The sequence below is a fragment of the Echinops telfairi genome, unplaced genomic scaffold, assembly GCF_000313985.2.
Source record: "Echinops telfairi isolate 266 unplaced genomic scaffold, ASM31398v2 ScPeMD7_3533;HRSCAF=4204_0, whole genome shotgun sequence".
Classification (NCBI taxonomy): Eukaryota; Metazoa; Chordata; class Mammalia; order Afrosoricida; family Tenrecidae; genus Echinops; species Echinops telfairi.
In genome coordinates, this window is record NW_022107431.1 from 31,765,644 (window position 1) to 31,783,986 (window position 18,343).

An 18,343-nucleotide genomic window follows, 5' to 3' on the forward strand; every position below is an offset into this window, starting at 1 on the left:
TGTGAAAGGGTCATTCGACCCTCAGAGGGGTCTCAACCCACAGGTTGAGAACCGCTGACCTAGAGGAAGAAGCAAAATGCCTTGAGTAGGGCAAAACCAGGCAAGTGTTAGCTGGCCATGTGTGTTCTCAACACACAGGCTCAGGGAGGTGTCTCTGAAGGCCTCATGGAGCGAACATGTAGAACATGGCCTTAGAATACTCTGCCTTGCTTCCTGAGCTGCCCTTTGGAACTTTCTGGCGTTCCAAATCCAGAAAGGAGAATATGTTGAGCCTATCTCAAGCTGAAACCACTGAAGAAAAAAACCCAAGCCTTGAGTTGAAACACTGAAGGATTCGGTGAGGAAAATATTGAATGCAGGAAGCATCCAAAGAAGATAGAAAGAATATACAGGGTCATTGGACCAAAAAGAATTGGTTGACATTCAACTATTTTAAAGGTATTTCCATGAATGACTGGCTTATATTGTGCTTGGTAAGGTCGCAGGGCAGCAAGACAGAGGAAGGCCCTTGGTGAGGCCGATGGATACAGTGGCTGTAACAATGGCCTCAAACATTTGTGAGGATGATATGGAACTGGGGCAGTGTTTCCTGCTATTGTCTACAGGGTTTCAATGAGTCGGGAGGGACTCGATGGCACTCAGCAACAATGATGTCCAATTACGTGCAGTTTTTACTTCAAGATCCTTAAATAGTGACTTTAACATTTGAAAATCAGGTATGATCCTTGCAGGGTATGGAACGTATGTCGAATGACTTTTAATTTATGTATTGCCTTCCTTTTACATGAATGGGAAAAAGATTTTCAATCCAAATGGCCCTAAAACTAGACAGATGTACTTGAACTTGCTGCAGGGAGCCCTGGTGCCCCCCGTCGTGACCTATGAGTTGGACTGCTAACCAGGTCAGCAGTTCGAGTCCACCCGGAGCTCCTCATCAGAAAGACTGAGGCTTTGTGCTCTCAGAAACCCCTGGGGTTGGTTATATGCCGTCCTGTAGTGTTGCTGTGAGTCAGAACAGATTCAGTGTTGTAGTTTTTCTGAAACCATGGTATCTGGCGCTACTATAGAGATCATTCCTTAGGTCAGTCACATCAAGCAGTGTTGTACAGTTGCTGCCACAATCAGTTCCGAAACGTTCTCTTCCTTCTTGAACACCTTGACATCAGCTCCCTTTTACACCCCCACCCCCACCTCATTCGTTTTGTTCTGTTTGAGTAAGATTTGCAGCTCCGGAAACCCACAGGTACACTTCTCCTCTGTCCTGCACTCTGTCGCAGCGAGTCAGAATTGACTTGATGGCGATGAGGCTTGGGGGCTTTGTTTTAGCTTTGTCGTGTCGGATTGAGGTACAGTCTTTCAGACTTAACTGAAGACCGGTTGGTTGGTGCACAATTTCATTTGGTGGCCCAATCATGTGGGGGTGTTCCTGGAACCTGTGTCCTTACATCTTTCCCCAGCAGAAACAGCCCTCATTTAAAGGGTATTTTAAATCGTTTGATAGTTTACACTAAGAGCATTACTGGATTACTAGCCCCCCCTCCAAAACCATTTGTTAGGAGCTTATCCAGAGACCATCCCATTCCATAGTGCAATCACATCAAGCAGTGTCGTACAATTGCGCCCACAATCAGTTTCAAAACATTTTCTTCTTTCTTGAACTCCTTGATATCACCTTCCCCTTACCTCCCTCCCCCCACCATACCCTTAACAACTTTGTAAGGGCTCATACTATACCTTAAGTAAACTAGACATGTAGATTTCTGTCATCCTTAATTACCTGTATTTTCTGTTTAATGAAAATCCCTTCCCTTGTAGTGTTATATAACAGGCACGACAAACGCTGTTATGTAACTACTTTTATACTAAGTTTAAAAAATAAGATAAACCCATCCACATTTTAGGTTCACCCAAGTGTCTACATGTCTGTCGTTCATCTGGTCTTTTTATTTTCCAGTAGTCTCTTTTGTTCCTGCAACTGTAACCTATATAGCATCCAGCTGATCCAGTAGTATTATGAAACTTTCTAATATTGTGAAAATGTCAGAGGAGCTGGTCTGGAAGTAGAATTTTGATGGTCCCGATGATCAGCATCAGTTTGAAGGTATTCGGAGCAGCCTCTCAAGGAGAAAGTTATGTATGTGTGGTGTGCCATTGAGTGGATGCTGACTCACAGTGACCCTTCCAGCGGAGGAGAACTGCCGCCGAGGGGGTCCCAGGCTGTAATCATTCTCGGGGGTAAAAATGGGGTGGTTCCACATTCAGAGTTGCTAACTGAGAGAGCCTTCGTTTTGTTTATCACATTCCAAGGCCATTAAAAATCTGCCGCTCACCTCCTGTAAAAACCACTTCCGTTTGGAAAGGCAACGACATAAAAACCCACTGTTGAATGAAGCCTGGTGTCTGAAATGTTTGGCATGGGACCTGGACAAAGTAATACAACCAAAGTGGTCCGCTTCTTCTGAAGTGCCCGTGGCTGAGACTCCACCTTTGCCTTTTCTCTTTTGACAGTGGAGTTGGCTTTGGCTTTTTTGCCCACTTCCCTGCTTTCTAGGTAGAGAATATTATGTGTGGGTTGTGCATTTGTGTACCTGAGTTTGTGTGTATGTTTGTTTGTGTGTGTGTGGGGGGGGTGTTTGTATGTACATGTGTGTTCAGTGAGTTACATTGGCATACAATCGGGGAAGGAAATATATATCTCTTTGGTAAACATCCAAAGATACAATGATTCTCCGGAATCAAGGTGACGATCGGCCTTCAGCCTGGGGTCCTTCCCCATTAGGTGCCATCTGCTTACCGCTGATTCAACACGGCAACACCGTCTTCTGAGCAGCCTGTGCTGTTTGAATTCCGGCCTTCGCCTTATAACCAGTAAGGAGCTTCTCCTGCATAATGTGGGCAGAGGAAAATGGAAGCTCTCTCAGTACCCAGCTCTGTCCTACTGCAGACAGGTGCTCACCTAGCATCGCTTGGCCGGGCCTATGTGATATTTCACGTCCTTTTCTGATGGACAACCCATAGAGTGCGCTGTGGGTTTTTTCCTCCTGCTTGTGAAAGTGGACTTGTTCCACTAATTATTGTGCATGGATTGGTTTTCTCGTCCTTTCCTGTTTACCCTCAGTACCTTTTGGATATATTCTCAGCTGTGCGCGCGCGTGTGTGTGTGTGCGCGCGTGTATGTAATTTTAAGCTTCTATGTATTCCTGGGTTAGTTTGAACTCTGCATATGTTCTTGTGCATCCTACCTCTCCTCAGCCACTGCCTCCTCTGTTGGCCCCTCGCCCTGCTACATTTCTTTGCACACCACCCTCTGTGTGTTGCTAAAGCGCTAGGAAGCCAGGATCCTCTGAAGAAAGCCTCACCCGCTCAGACTCTGCCGCTGCTCCTCCACCAGAACACAGCAGATTGCTCTTGATTTCGGAATGTCACCAACAAACAGATGATAGTGGCTTAAGATGGATAATGACATATTTGAAACACAGATGGGCCTGTAAATCATTTTTCTTTTTCTTAGGAATGTCTTTCTCCGTGAAAAAAGAAAATTAATGTAATTAGTATCACTTGGTGCCAACACCATCACCCCACACCCCCCAAAAAGAAAAGAAATCTCTGTAGCCCTATTTTTCAATCTCCACATTCATCTGCTTGTCTGACGCCGATGCCGTCGGGGTGAGAGCCAGTCCTTGGCCTGGGCAGTGAAGGCCCACCGGAATGCCCCATAGCAAGGCGGCTATGCCAGAAGGCTGCTCTCCCTGGGGCCCTCGGGGGCTCTGGGTCTAGGAGAGGCTGCCTGAGAACTCTGTCTGTAGGAGGATTTGAAATACCAGCTGAGAAGTACATGAAATTCATAAGAAGGGTTTTTATTTGAGGAGCTATTTAAGCTCATTTTGAAGCTCCCAGGAGAAAAGAAATCAGGTCAAGCAGAAAAGTTCTGGGGGGGGTTGTTTGTTTGTTTTTTAGTAGTCTGAATGGAATGAGAGTACGCTTTTTTATTTTCCCATAACAAGCCCCCTTCTGCTTTATCTCCAGCATCAGGTACTGGCCAAGAGGATGATGGGGGCCATTCTGTGTACACCCCAGACCACTACTCAACCCTTGGCAGGCTTGACAGCCTTCGGTGTGCAGGGCCGCGCTCGGAGACCAGGGACTCCAGCTGTCAGACGGAGGAAGTGAGAGTCGTGCCCCCGTCCATGAGAAGGATCCGGGCTCAAAGGGGGAATGGCATCGCTGCCCAGATGAGCCACCTGTCGGGCTCCTCGGGGAACATGTCTGTGCTGAGCGACTCGGCCGGCGTCGTGTTCCCGTCTCGCCTCCACAGTGATGCGGGCTTCCACAGTCTCCCACGCCCCGGCGCCAGGGCGAGCCTGCAGCTCCTGGGCCCCACAGAGGACCCGGACGGCACATTCTCCCACCGGAGGAATCACCTGCAGAGGGAAGACACCTTAGGCCACACGGGGAGTGTCTCCAGGACTGGGATGCTTCTGAGGCCCAAATCTCAGGAGCTGAGGCACTTTGGGGGTGAAAACGGGAATGGCCCGGCCTGTGTGGTTTCTCCTCATGCGACCTACTCCACCAGCATCATCCCCAATGCCACACTCTCGTCCTCGTCGGAGGTGATTGCCATTCACACTGCTCAGAGTTCAGGGCCACCGGACGGGAGTATCATCAACTCACCCTCCTGTGCAAAAGTTAGACCCCGGGACCCCCGCCTCTCCAGGCATCCTGCGAAAGAAGGGCATCCGTCTCCGAGTGCCCACTGGGACAAGAGTCGCTCCGCCAGCCTTTCGAAGGCCACCATAGATCCCAGCTCCCCTGACGCCACCGTGCTGTTGGCCCTGCGTGACTCAATGGTTGCGCTAAATACCCCAGCAAAGGGGGAGAACGGGTCCCAAGCTGGGGCATATCACTGTAGAAGCCTCCCAAGACATCCCCCGGATGCGGATGGCAGGAGCGAGGCTAGTTATTCTTGTGGCAGAGGGCACGATGGCTCTGAGTCCTGGGATTATCCCAGGGTGGGTAGTGGGCGGGCGTCCCCGCAGAGGGCACAGAGTGTAATGCCTGGCTACTCTACCCCAGCCAGTCACCTGAGCAGCTGTAGCTTAGATCAGGCATCGCACCACGAGCATGCCCAGCCCCTGTGCTCGGTGGACCACAACGGCTACTATACACCTGCGCCCACAGGGTCTGGACACGGAGCGGGGAACCTGTGCGCCCGCAGCGATGGCTTTGGCAACCCCAGACACAGCGTGATCAATGTGTTTGACAGGAGAGCTCAGCAAAATCAAAGGGACCGGCCCGATGACCCGGATAAATCCCTTTCTCGAAGCATCTCCTTGAAGAAAGCCAAGAAGCCTCCGCTGCCACCCTCACGCACAGACTCCCTCCGCAGGCTCCCCAAGAAGGGTGCCCAGGCGAACGGGCAGGTGCTGAACGAGAGCCTGATCGCCACGCTCCAGCACTCGCTGCAGTTGAACCTGCCCTGCAAGGACGGCAGCTCGCCCTCCCAGAGCCCCTGCAGCGACTTCGAAGAGCCGTGGCTGCCTCGCTCCCGCAGCCAGAGCAGCGTCAGTGCCAGCAGCAGCAGGGCCTCCACCACCACCCCCAACGTCTACTCCCTGTGCGGGGTCACGCCCTCACAGAGCGACACAAGCAGCCTCAAGTCAGAGTACACCGACCCCTGGGGCTACTACATCGACTACACAGGCGTGCCGGAGGAGCTGGGCATGCCGGCAGGGGCAGCTGCCACCAGCAGTGGGGCGGCCGCAGGAAACGGGCTGGCTCGCCACGTCCAGGAAGGGCCCCGGGCCGGGCTGCCTCAAGAGCCCGGTAATGGCACCAGACCTAAGCTGGCCTCCCCGGAGAAGTCCCACCGAGTCACTTCTCCGTCCAGCGGGTACTCCAGCCAGTCGAACACGCCCACTGCCCTCACCCCCGTGCCTGTGTTTCTGAAATCCCTGTCACCAGCAAACGGGAAGGGAAAGGCCAAGCCCAAGGTGCCCGAGAGGAAATCCTCTCTGGTGTCTTCAGTATCCGTTTCCTCGTCTTCCACTTCTCTTTCTTCTAATACTTCCACGGAAGGAAGTGGGACGGTGAAGAAGCTGGATGCCTCTGTGGCCCCTACCCAGACCCCTCCTCCCCTGCTGGCTCCTTGTCTGCCTCCTCCGCCGCCCTTAGCAGATTCCTCGGGTGGCTCTCCGCTGCCTCATTCTCCCTTCTTTCCCCCTCCGCCGCCAGACCTTCTCCCTCCATTCAGTTTCCCAGCAGAGGGATGCTTTCCTTCTCCTCCTCCTCCACCCCCTCCTACTCCTCCTCCTCCTCCTCCTCCATCACTCAGCCCCCTTCTTCCAGAACCGCCTTCCTTCCCGTCCCCTCCACCTTTCTTACTTTCTGCCACCCCACCACCTGCCCCGCCCCTCGACCCCAAACTGCTGAAAGATACCAGGCCATCTTTCCAGCAGCCTAGCCTGCCAGCCCCACCCGGGGACACCTCCAAGCCGCCTTGTAACAGGGAGGAGAGCAGCAGACCCCCGATGCCCCTCATAACCACCGAAGCATTGCAGATGGTCCAGTTGAGGCCCGTGAAAAAGACCTCAGGAACCGAGGGAGCACCATTATCCGACAGATTCTCTCAGGAAAAACCAGCCCCGGTGGTGCCACCGTATCATTTAAAGCCATCTGCTTTCCTGAAGTCCCGAAATAGCATAAATGAAATGGAGAGTAAAAGCCAGGATGCCTCCACAAAAGGCAGCCTTCCAGCTCCTGCCAAGAGCGCGAGTCAGGGTCACCATGACAGTGCAGCTGAGCGTGGCAGCCTTCAGAGCCACAGAGATGGGGCGCCGCCGGCCCAGGCCTCCGGAGCCTGGTGCCCAGCGACGGCCAGCGGGCAGAGCTCAGAGGCGCAGTCGGGCCCCGGGACCTCCCTGGACCAGGAGCTGCCTGGCTCGCCAATGGAGCCACCTGGCTCCTCACCCAGCAGGAAGCCGCCTCCAATCTCCAAGAAGCCCAAACTGTTCCTCGTGGTACCACCTCAGCCAGATTTCACAGTGGAGCAGTCGGAGAACGTGAGCGCAGCCTTCAGGGACGCGCCCAGCCCTGCACCGAGAGAGGCAGGCGCTGTGCACGGCAAGCAGGCGAGAGAGAGTTCCGCAGCCCGAGCCGGGGCTGATGAGCTGAACTCTGGCAGCTCGAGGCTTGAGGGAGGAGCTGCAGGAGCCACATCCCTGGGCAGAGGGGAAGCCGATGCCCCCATGGTACAGCCCGATGCCTCGCCAGTCCCCCTGCAGGAAGCGCCGGGCACCTCCGAGGAAGGCAGCCGTACCCAGAGCAGTCCAGCCGCTGTGGGTGGTGGGGAGCAGCGCCTGTGTCAGGAGAATGGACAGGGTAAGTCCAGGTTTGCTTTCTTGATCCTTCCCGGCCGGGCACAGCTGGAGCAGCTTGGGCTGGTGACTGCCCCCACACACAGCCCGAGTGGGTCTGGTCCCATTCCAGTTTCAGCCAACAGCCTGTGGGCGCTCTGTGTTGCTGCACGGATGAGGTTGCCAGCTCTGCATTTTTTTAATTAAAAAGGAAGGACTTAGAGCCGTGGTTCTCAACCTTTCTAATGCCTCCACCCATTAATACAGTTCCTCGTGTGGTGGTGACCCCCATATGTGGGCGTATCTGCATGTGGACGGACTCACCTGGAGGTAGAGAAGCGGTGTCTCTGTTCCGAAGACCATCGGAAATAGGGTCTTAGGCGACCTCTGTGAAAGGGTCGTTCGACCTCCAGGTTGAGAACCTTTGACTTCGAGAATGGTACAAAATGGGGGTAAGGGGGGGTACGGAGAATGAGGGGGCCTGATTTGCAGCCTGCTGGGTGGTAAGCACCAATCTGTAACTTCCCATGGGAAGAGCAGCACAGCAATGTCGGCAAAGTTTAAAAGCGTTCCAGCAGGAGTTGGTACTTTAACGGGAGACAGTGGGTTTGGCTATCATGATAGGGTGTCACACACACACCACACACCCCTCTCCCTCCCCACAGACCCTCCTAGGTTTTCTCCTGGTGGGAATGGCCGGGAAGCATTGGGGAATTTGGCTGCCACTCAAGTGCCTTGTGCGTCTGGTCTGTTTTCCTGTTTGCTTCCCTGTACAGCTGGGATGCTGGAGACAGACACAGCAGCTTCTTCCTCAGAGGCCTGGGACTTCCCCAGGGAAGAGGGCAGTGAAGAGGCGATGACCCCTAGCAGACCCAGGACCACAGAAGACCTCTTTGCAGCTATTCACAGGTACCTCAAGCTCCTCTCCTCAATCGGGGGGTCTTTGCGTTTTGGCCCTCCTCAAGGTCTCACCTTCTCCCATTTCTGATTCATTCACTTTACTGATGGGTCTTCTGACTGCCCCCACGCACCCCGCTACCCCAAGAGCTTCTAGGTTTTTATTCCTCCTGTCTCCAGCTTCTGTTTCACCCTGCTCCACTGGTTCTTATGATGACGTTCAGGGGCAGAGGCTCATGTGAGATGCCTGCTGGTAGGCACTGCTCCTGCTGGCAAGAAGCAGTGTGTCTGCCATGTGATAAAGTATTTATACAAGTTGGACGAGAGCCGTCCACAGTGCAGTCCAGGGTGCAGTTTGCTGGGTTCTGTGGATTTAGGATGCACAGATTAGCATTCCTTGCTTCCCTTGGGGAGGGAGGAGGTTGTTTCCATATTCTATCATTATGTAAGAAAAATCTGACATTTATAGTGCAGTTTATTTGGCTGCCTCGGGGTTAAATAAAAGAGAGTATCTTTTTTTAAAATAGAAGAAATTAAATTTGCTCATGATTATCCCTGAAGAGCCCTGGTGGGTTGGGCAGTAAGCACTGACTGCCTTGTTCATCCAAGGGTCAGGGGATTGACCCCAAGGAGCAAGATGAGGCAGTCTGCTTCTTTCATGGTGGGCAGCACTATGGAGTGATTCTCCTCCATCCTTTAGGGTCCCGGGGCATCGGATCCTGCTGCACAGCAACGGGTTTGGATACTTGTGTTTGTTTATATACCATGAGTGCCATCTACTGGCTTAAGAAATGATTGCATTAAAAATATATATTTTTGGACATAAGGTCAAGTTCTCAAAATAACCACCCAATCGGTTACCCTTTGTATCCGTTGTCACCTGTAAGAGTGGAACTCGCTTTGCCCTAGGTTTCCATGTGTTGCACCATTTGGGGTTGTAAGCAGATGAACATGCTTCAACAGTGTCATCGTAAGAATTGTTAAGATCCTTCTGGTTAAAGTACTGTTGAACCGTAACGTTGAACAGTAACGTTGAACAGAACCGTAAAGTACTGTTGAACCTCTGGCTTCCTTCTAGCTTTCAGACTGCCGCGTTTTCTGACAACTGTTAGGAATGCTTTTATACTACCAGTCCCTGCACACTCTCCTGGAATAGGGGCAGCCTATAGGAGCCCTTCATTCTCTTTGTCGATAACCTTGTGGCAGCACTGTCTTCTCAAGTCTTGGCAGCTAAGGGAGAAGCCCACTGAACAAGATGGAAGCATCGTGCTCTCTTGTAACACATAAACATGGCATTTGGGCCCCGGGAAGCTGAGAAATCAATCCATTTGTCAAGATTGATGTTCAGTACATCTCAGGTTTGGTATTAGAATGATATCCCAGGAAAACCCACGTGACCCTTTAACATCTGCTGAGTCAGATTTCCTTGATCTCATTCAAAATTAAAAAGGTAGCAGCTAAGTTAGAAATCACGTTATTTCTCAAAAGCAGGGAAGTAAAACATGCTGCATCCTTTGAAAACCAACGTTAATGGCTTTTCTAGAAGTTTTATAGGGAAGTGATTCCCAGCATTAACCCTGCTAGCTACACAGTGAGTACTCACTGAATTCAGTGAAACCAACAGGAATTTAACTGTTAGGAAATTCCTCCAAGATTATCACTCTTTCATTTAATATGGGATGCATTGGGCTGCTCAATCTGAACACAGATTTATTTATAATTGTAATCCACAGAGGATATCTGGGTTTCCCGGTTGTATTTTATGAAGTATATTTGTCAACTAAGTGTTTGGAATCAGTTAGGAAACCCAACTGTTATGGGACCTAATTGCCACATCTTTTTCCTAAAAATATGCCAAAGGTCTCTTCTATATATTTTTTTTGCTTGCCTTATTAAGAAACTGGAAATGTCTTGGTTTTTCCTACTCGAGAGTAGATCGACTGCAGAAATTGGCCTGGGGGGTGGGGGGGTGAGGGGGGCACGGGGAGGCCATAGGCTTAGGGTGTGGATGGCCAAGAGACAGCTGTGACAGGTGGCACTTTCTGCCTTTGAATTGCTAAGGTGTTGCTGGCTGCCATGGCGCATGGTCACCCACTGCACAATGGAATGAAGCCCCGCCCCATCCTGTGCCATTCCCACAACTAGTTGTGGATTGGACCATCCTTATCCATAGAGTTTTCATTGGATGGTTTGTTTAGCCAAGGTATTCATAATTTTTAAAAACATGGTGAGACTTTGCCTCGTACTTTGGACTTGTCCGGAGAGACCAGTCCTTGGAGATGGACGTCCTGCTTGGTAAAGCAGAGGGCAGTGAAGAAGAGGAAGGCCCTCAACAAGATGGATTGACACAGGGGCTGCAACGGTGGGCTCAAGCCTATGAACAGTGGTGAGGCTGTCGCGGGAGATGTGGCCTTCTATTGTAATGGGTGGCTCTGAGTCATAACCAACTCGACAGCACGTAACAACAATGCCAATCCGTCTTAAGTGTATAATACCTTCCTGCTTTGTTTTCATGACCTTCAGCACATAAGCGCATAGTTTTAAGTAAAGAATAGCTATCTAGATCGAAACACAGCTTTGAAATTGTATCATGCAAATTAGTTCACTTCAGATTTACAGCCAGATGGAAAATGTAGAACACCAGTTGAGGTGCGAAGTTTTTATATTTATTGGAATAGTGTTCAAGTCAGTGTTAACTGTTTAAGCACTTTTTATCTTTTTTGGTAATCTCCATGCACAAAATCTGGTGTCCTTAGATTTCATGCTCATTTTCAAAGGCCGCGCGCGCCCTGGAGAAATAACAACACCTTTATGAAATTCTGCCCTCTTTTGTAATCATCCGAAATCTTCAACTAAACTTTGCCAACTGTAATCGAATGTAACTGTGGCTTGTCTTTTGGCTGTCAGACCATCCACACCGTTTAGAAACCACATATAAAATTATACCAGTAAAGAGTGTTGGAACGAAGATGAGCTGAGCTCTGAGGGGAAAGCAGTCAAATGAATGAACGTTCTAGTTCTGGTCTGAACAAGCTAGGGCACCCTGTGCTAAGGGTCGCCATAATCTGCCCTGACACCCCAAGTGGTTGGACTAGATTATTCTGAAAGCCCCTTCCAGCTCTATAGTTCTGAGATTTTATCATTCCATGGTTTGTCAGTTGGTCATTGACTTATCCCAGCTTGCTGCACTTGTCGCATACAAAGCCGAACCATTTGCCGAACCAAAATGATGCCGCCACTACTTCAGTCTGACCGCCGTCGGCCTCAACATCAGCCCTTCCCATGTCCTTTCCTCAGCCTTGGGGGCTCTCTTTTTCGGGAAGCATGAAGGTTACCCTCGGAGCAGGGAGCCTGAGTCAGCAAGCATGCCCCTCTCCATGCCTCAGCCTTGCTGTACAGGCTGTGGTATCAACCCAGCGCCAATGCTTGGGCTCCTGACAAGGAGAAAGAATCCGATTCCCCTTCATGACATTCAAAAGTTTACCAAGCACGGAGGCAATGCCTGTCACCTTCCCACTCTGGATTGCACTCTTATTTTGATAAGCTGTTTGCTGTATGCTGATTTCCCTATGCCAGAAAGCAAATGCATGGCAAGAAACTACTGGTAGTGATTGAATCCAGGTTTCTGTGACTTGAGGGGGCCTCTCCTAAGTACATGTGATATGCTGAGAATCCAGTGGCGGTGGAGAGGAAAGAATATGTCAAGGACATAAAAGGTTGTCGTCATGGGGTCATTGGTGAACTGTTCTAATTGTGCATGTGTTTTACATTTCCCATTGAACAAGTCCATCTTGAAGGGGTACATCGAAAACAAACAGGCCCACTGTTGCCCAGTCAGTTCTGACCCCTACACGAGGACCCCTGAATGTGGTAGTGTAGACCTTCCCCTGTGGGTTTCCAAGGCGAGAAACATTTAGGGACGCCCTTGGCCTAGGCTTTTCTCTAGGGGAGGTCTGGCGGGGTAGAACCTCAGACCTTTGGTTGATAACAAGTGCTGTCACCAGTGTGCCCCCAGGTCTCCCTCTTCCGTTGGTCGTGGCCTGAATGTGGAGAAGAAGCAGGTGGCTGTGCCTGCCCGGTGGGAATTAACCATGATCTTCCCTGTTCGTCCTCATCTCAGATCCAAACGGAAAGTCCTGGGCCGCAAAGATTCGGAGGATGACCCCTCGAGAAACCATTCTCCCTCGCCGCCCGTCACGCCCACCGGTGCCGCCCCCACCCTGGCCTCCCCGAAGCAAGTGGGGTCCATTCAGAGGAGCATCCGCAAGAGCAGCACCAGCAGCGACAACTTCAAGGCTCTGCTGCTGAAGAAGGGGAGCCGATCAGACGCGAGTGCGCGCATGTCAGCGGCCGAGATGCTCAAGAGCACGGATCCTAGGTTCCACCGGTCCAGGTCGGAGTCCTCCGCAGACGCCCCCGAGAGCCCGGCCAGCTGCTCCCCGAACAAGAGCCGGCGGGCCCAGGAGGAGTGGGCGAAGCACGAAGGCCTGATGCCCCGGAGCCTGTCCTTCTCGGGCCCGCGGTACGGGCGCAGCCGTACACCGCCCTCGGCCGCCAGCAGCCGGTACAGCCTGCGCAACCGCTTCCAGAGCAGCCCCATGACGGTCATCTCGGAGGGTGAGGGCGAGGCCCCGGAGCCAGCGGACAGCAGGGCGCGCCGCACGCTGGGAGCTGCGAGGGGAGGCTCGCTGGACGGCGTGGCCCGGGGCGACGTGGCCGCGGACAGCCTGCTCAGGGACGAGGCCCCTGCCACCTCCCTGTGGGCACAGGCAGCCCCGGGGCCCCCAGACCAGAAGGCCAGCCCCCTGGACAGGGACCCACCAGCACAGCGTGCAGGCCCGCAGGCAGCGGAGAGTTAGAAGCCAGACCATTACTCTCCAGGTGGTGTAGGGGGGAGAGGAGCCATACATCCCTGCGCAGGTTTGCTCAGGTAGCCCTGGGGCTGAGCCCGGAGCCCTCAGCCCGGCTGTGGTGGGTGGCCCCAGTAGCCAGCAGGGCAGAGTAGAGATGGTGAGGTCACGCTCACTTGGCACTTGCTCTGTGGCTTAAGTAGAAGCTTAACTTCTGGAAGTGCTTCCCGGGGAAGATTTTTTTTTTTTTTTTGGTAGCTTAATGCTGGGTGTGCCTGTGTGCGTGTGTATTTTTGGCAAGTTTTTTATTTAAAACACACACACAAGCAGCATGTACAGAAATAGGGAAACGAAAGAGTTAAAGCTAGCTGGTCATTGCTTTATAATGCGGAAGCTAGCACACATTACAAGGCAAGGACAGAAAGAGGTGGTGGGTGTGCCCGTTTCAGCACAGGGCACACAGTGTACACGTGTGCTTTAGCGGTGAGGCGTGTCACGAGGTGGGGAAAGAGCTGGCTGGTTCTGGTACTGTTTTCTCGGGGTGGAGAAAGGCTGTGGTTTCCCCCCTCTTTCTCTTTGTAAAACGACAAACGTGCTAAGCGCCGGCCCCTGTGCCTGCTGTCGTGCAGCTGCATCCTGGTGACTCGTAGCCTGGTTTTTAGAGATGTAGGTGATTTTTAAAGGGTTTTTCCTCCCTGGGTAGCCGCTGAGACCTTTGGGAACTGAAATGGTTGATGGTGCGTCCCTGGGCGTGGCAGGGAGGCAGCGAGGGGCGGGCCGGAGTCCGGGGTCCTCTGCTGGAATGTGTTTCCTGCTTATGAAATAAACTTATTTTTCAAAATGAAATTGGACAACTTGCACTACAGACCTATGGGTGGGCCTTTTCCTCTGGCAACGGTTTTACAGAGTGGATCCTTCCATCTGGCCATGTCTTAGCACTTGGACTGGTTGGGTGTTGACTCATTTTAAGAGAGAGCCTTTTGGTGACACCAAAGAAAAAGTTGTTGCTGGTTTTTCCTCTCACTGCCTGCAGACCCGGGCCCTAATTTAGAAGGGTTTATCATAATCGTTACTATCGTACTCTGAAGAAAATGCTGGGTAGTAGTCGTTTGACAAACTTACAGAAACAGGCAGGACTTGGCAATGAATTAGCCCTGGTGGGAAAGGAGTTTTTAGATTTTTTTTTTAAATGTGGTTTTTTTTTGCATCATTCCGGTTGTGTGTTGTTTTTAATATTGCTTGTAGGAAGGTTTTTAGTCACTTTTTCATCTTCTTCAGCTAGAATCTCAACACTGAACATGGGTGGAAAACCTGTATTTATTTGAATGTATAATTCTTATAGTCCTCACAGCAGCCTTATTTTTCCGCACGTAATCCAGTTAACCATTGCCACTGAGACAATTCCAGATCATGACAACCCAGCGTGTGACAGAGAAAAACTCTGTTCGACAGGGTTTCCTGTGGCCGATTTTTTAGAAGTAGATCACCTAGTTGCCTCTGCGTGGACTTGAACCACCAACCTTGCCGTTAGCAGCCGAGGACCTTAACCTTTGATACCACTTGAGGGACCCCTCCTGCACTTTGATGCACTTCTCTGTTAGTTCAGCTACAGCAGAATCTGCGCCTCCTCTCTTTGCCTATGTATTCAAACTACCACTGAGTTGGATGCAACTCAAGCATCTGTCTTTTGGGTATGGAAATATTAAACGTTTAAAAGCTGGCCTCTACAGCTCCTGGTATCCTAAGGTTTATATCATTAAACTTTGAATATTTATACGTTAGAAAGTCTTCCAGGCGAAAACCGACCTAAAGAATTAAGGCAACTTCTCTGAAGAAAGACAAAATATGGTTTACATTTCCCCCACGCAGTCAGGGAGGACTACTTGATATTTAGCCCAAAGCAGAAGGGCCTCTTTTTGTACTAGGAACAAGGATATTACCTAATCAAAGTTCAAGGCAAAAAGCAAATGGTATGGCAGCTTTGGGGAATGAAATTCCATAAAACATGCTTTTTTTTTTTTTTAGAAAAAATTTACTACATTTTCAATTTGTATGAAATAAAACAATTGTGAAGTAACTCTTGGAGCTATTTCTCTTTGTGAGTCATGTAGCAGTTTCAGTCAGGAGACAAGTCTCCTTGGACAGAAGGGTTTCGTACTTAGCTGATACAAGCGGAACACCCACCAAGAGCAGAAGGTGCCTGTGGAAGGTGGGGAACCAGTGAGGAGATAACCTCAGTGCCGATGGCACCCGGAAGAGGACTAGCAGGAAGGCAAGCCGAAGCAAGACCCTGTAATGTTAACATACAATACAAATACAGTACGGACTGATGGTTCTGGTAATGCCGCATGTGGAGAACTTTTATCGGCCCAGGTGACCTCGGGAGAGATGGGTGTGCAGACTCACCCCTGGCACACAGGCTGCCCAGGGTTGTCCGTGGTTTTCTTCTGTGGGACCTCGCCTCTGTTAGCAGACGTGTAGTATTAGAGTTTAGGATTGGCGTGACACCCCTCCTGATACTCTAGACTTTTGAGAGCCAGAGTCATATACCGAAGTCCCAAGACTACATGATTTCTGCCCAATCTTTTCTAAGTGTTGGGGTAAGGAAAAAGGTGACCATTTTTGGAAACCATCTCGACAGCTATCCTCCTCCTGTGTATGGAGAATGTCTACTGGATCTTCCATGGGGCTTTCCATTCTTTGGAAATCACAATGACAGAGGAAGACAGGGAGTTAGTCAATGTTTCGATCGGGTTCACAGCCACAGATGGTGGTGGGAATTCGAGGAAGACGGGTGAAGGGCTGGGACGTGTTTTGGGCTTCCGTGTAAATCCTTGTTTCTATTGCTGAGGTCCCATTATCAGATGGGCAAGCAAGCACATTTCCTTTGGAAAGCAGTCGGGTGTTGTTGGGGGGAGAGGAGAGCCCTTCAGAAATGGTGGGCCTGATTCTTGAGGTCTTTTATTCTGTAATGAACTATTCTGTTACTTTAAGACCAACTGACCAACCGACTCCCTGCCATAGAGATTATTCTGACAGTGACCCTAAAGGACAGAGTAGAACTGCTTCCTGGGGTTTCTGAGGTGGTAAAAGCCTATGGGGACAAACTGCTGCATCTTTCTCCCACCGAGTGACTGCTGGGTTCAAACTGAAAACCTTGGGGTTAGCAGCCCGACATGCAGCCCACCAGATGGCCAGACATCGTGTATTGCTTCTATGGATGCGCTCCCTTCCATCTAGGCCCAACTGTATTCACCGGACAGTGATTCAAGTAGGCTATAATGTCCTTCGCAATGAAAAAAAGATGTTATAAACACTTCCCATGTGCTAGGTGAGAACGAGGGAGCTCAAAGATGGAGGCGGGTGCCTCAGCTACCACAAAGGGGCTTCAGACCTAATGGAACAGGCACACAGGTAATGAGCTGTCATGCAGAAGAGTCCTCCTGTCCGAGTGGATGGACAGGACGAGCACTCGTCTCCTTGGCAGGCCCGGCTGTACGCCCACGAAACATACATTCTCCTCCAGTGGAGTGTTTGAAAATGGCTTAGGGGGTACCTGGATTCATTTCCTAGGGTTGCCAAAAAGTACCGCACGTTTGGTGGCTTTATGAGAATAGATGTGTCTCAGTTCTGGAAGCAAGGCGTTTGAAACTGGGGAGAAGCTTGACTGTCCACTGGGGGATCTTCTGCCAAACCATCCCTCGGTTTGCAGTTACCACCGATCTGTCTCCCTTCTTTCTCTGCCTGTGTCTCTCATAAGGACATCACTCGTTGGGAGCACTGGTGGCAAAGGGGGCTTTAGCACTGAGCTGCTAATAAAAAGGTTGGCAGTTCAAACCCACTAGCTGCTCCCTGGGAGAAAGATGAGGCTATCTGTTCCTGTGAAGATTCAATCTAAGAAACCCTGAGGTCCAGTTCTAGTTTTCCCTGAAGAATCGTTCTAAGTGGACTTAGAGCCATGGCCAAGGCTCAATGGGTTGAGTTGGATTAGGACCCAACATGCCCCGTATGACCTTGTGTTAACCGACAACCCATCTAGTGGAGTCGGTGACTTCCCAAGTAGGTACTGGGGGTAAGACTTTAGCATCTTTTGTGGGGGACACAGCTGAATCTGTCACTGAGCGGAACAAAATAACGCATCTCACATCGCACTGTGTTGTTAAGGGGGCCATGACTCTTTTCAGCTAAACAAAACTGAGGTATCAGTCTGAATTTCCAGGATCCTTACATGGACACCATCTGCTTGTGGCTTCTTTCATCCTAGATGTACGGGAGGCTGAACAAGGAACCACCGCCTGGATGTGTTTGGGGCATCAGTGAGACCAGAAGCCAGAGGAGCGGAGTCCATCAGTAACATGGAGAGTCCCTACTCATGGACTGTCTACCGCCACATCCAGTGGGTGAAGCATTTCCCACTCTCTGCGGCTGTGGGACAATGACTCCTCAGAGAAGGAGGCCTTCCATTGCGTCTGACTGGGAGACAGCAACTGCGGGGTAGCTGAGTTACAGATTTCACAAGCTGAGAAATGTGCCACAGGGAAGGCATCCCAAGGGGGATGACAAGCGCAAGGGCAGAGCAAGTATTTAGAGGCAGCAAAGTACCTAAAAGGAGCCCTGGGGAACGCCATGGTTACACATTGGGCTGCTAACCACAAGGTCAGCAGTTCAAAACCACCAGTGGATCTGTGGGAGAAAGATGAGGCTTTCTACTCTCCTAAAGAATTACAGTCTCAGAAACTCACAGGGACAGTTCTACTCTGTCCGATAGGGTCACTATGAGTCGGAATTAATGACAGTGACTTCAGTTTTTTGGAAATACCTAAAATACCTGGCTTAATTTGGCTTGCCAAGATAGCTATTATTTTCAAATCCCGTGCTTGGCCTCCAGCTTCCGGGTGCCTAGTGCGTGAGCGGAGTGCTTCTTGCCGAGATCACCAAAGAGATGGATTCTCCTATTTGGTTCTAAACAGTTCCTTGACCCCAAGTTTTCATTATCTACTTGCGGGCCACCAAGGCAACTGCTCGGTTCCTTCTGTGCACTGTGACGCACGCCTCTTACGTGTGAAACACCGGATCATCCCCCAACCATTGCCAGGCCATTCTTTTTTAAAAAGTCATTTTATTGGGGGCTCGTACAACCCTTATCACACTCCCTACATACATCCATGGTGTGAAGCACATTTGTGGCCATCATCATTCTCAAAACATTTGCTTTCTGCCTGAGCCCTTCATATCAGCTCCTTT

At 50.8% G+C, this 18,343-nt stretch overlaps 1 protein-coding gene across 4 annotated transcripts in view; it reads left to right on the forward strand.

Moving 5' to 3' along the window:
- NHSL1 (NHS like 1) overlaps nucleotides 1–17,447 on the forward strand; it is a 185,115-nt gene extending 167,668 nt beyond the window's left edge. For 3 of the 4 annotated variants that reach the window (XM_045294380.1, XM_045294381.1, XM_045294382.1), the window contains 3 exons: nucleotides 4,027–7,377; nucleotides 8,129–8,261; nucleotides 12,370–14,828. In XM_045294380.1, coding sequence (XP_045150315.1) covers nucleotides 4,027–7,377; nucleotides 8,129–8,261; nucleotides 12,370–13,108 — 4,223 coding nt within the window. In that variant the 3' untranslated portion in view covers nucleotides 13,109–14,828. Of the gene's footprint in view, nucleotides 1–4,026; nucleotides 7,378–8,128; nucleotides 8,262–12,369; nucleotides 14,829–17,363 lie in introns of those variants that run through there. The other variant, XM_045294383.1, reaches the window with a different exon arrangement.
- Nucleotides 17,448–18,343: the final 896 nt, after the last annotated feature.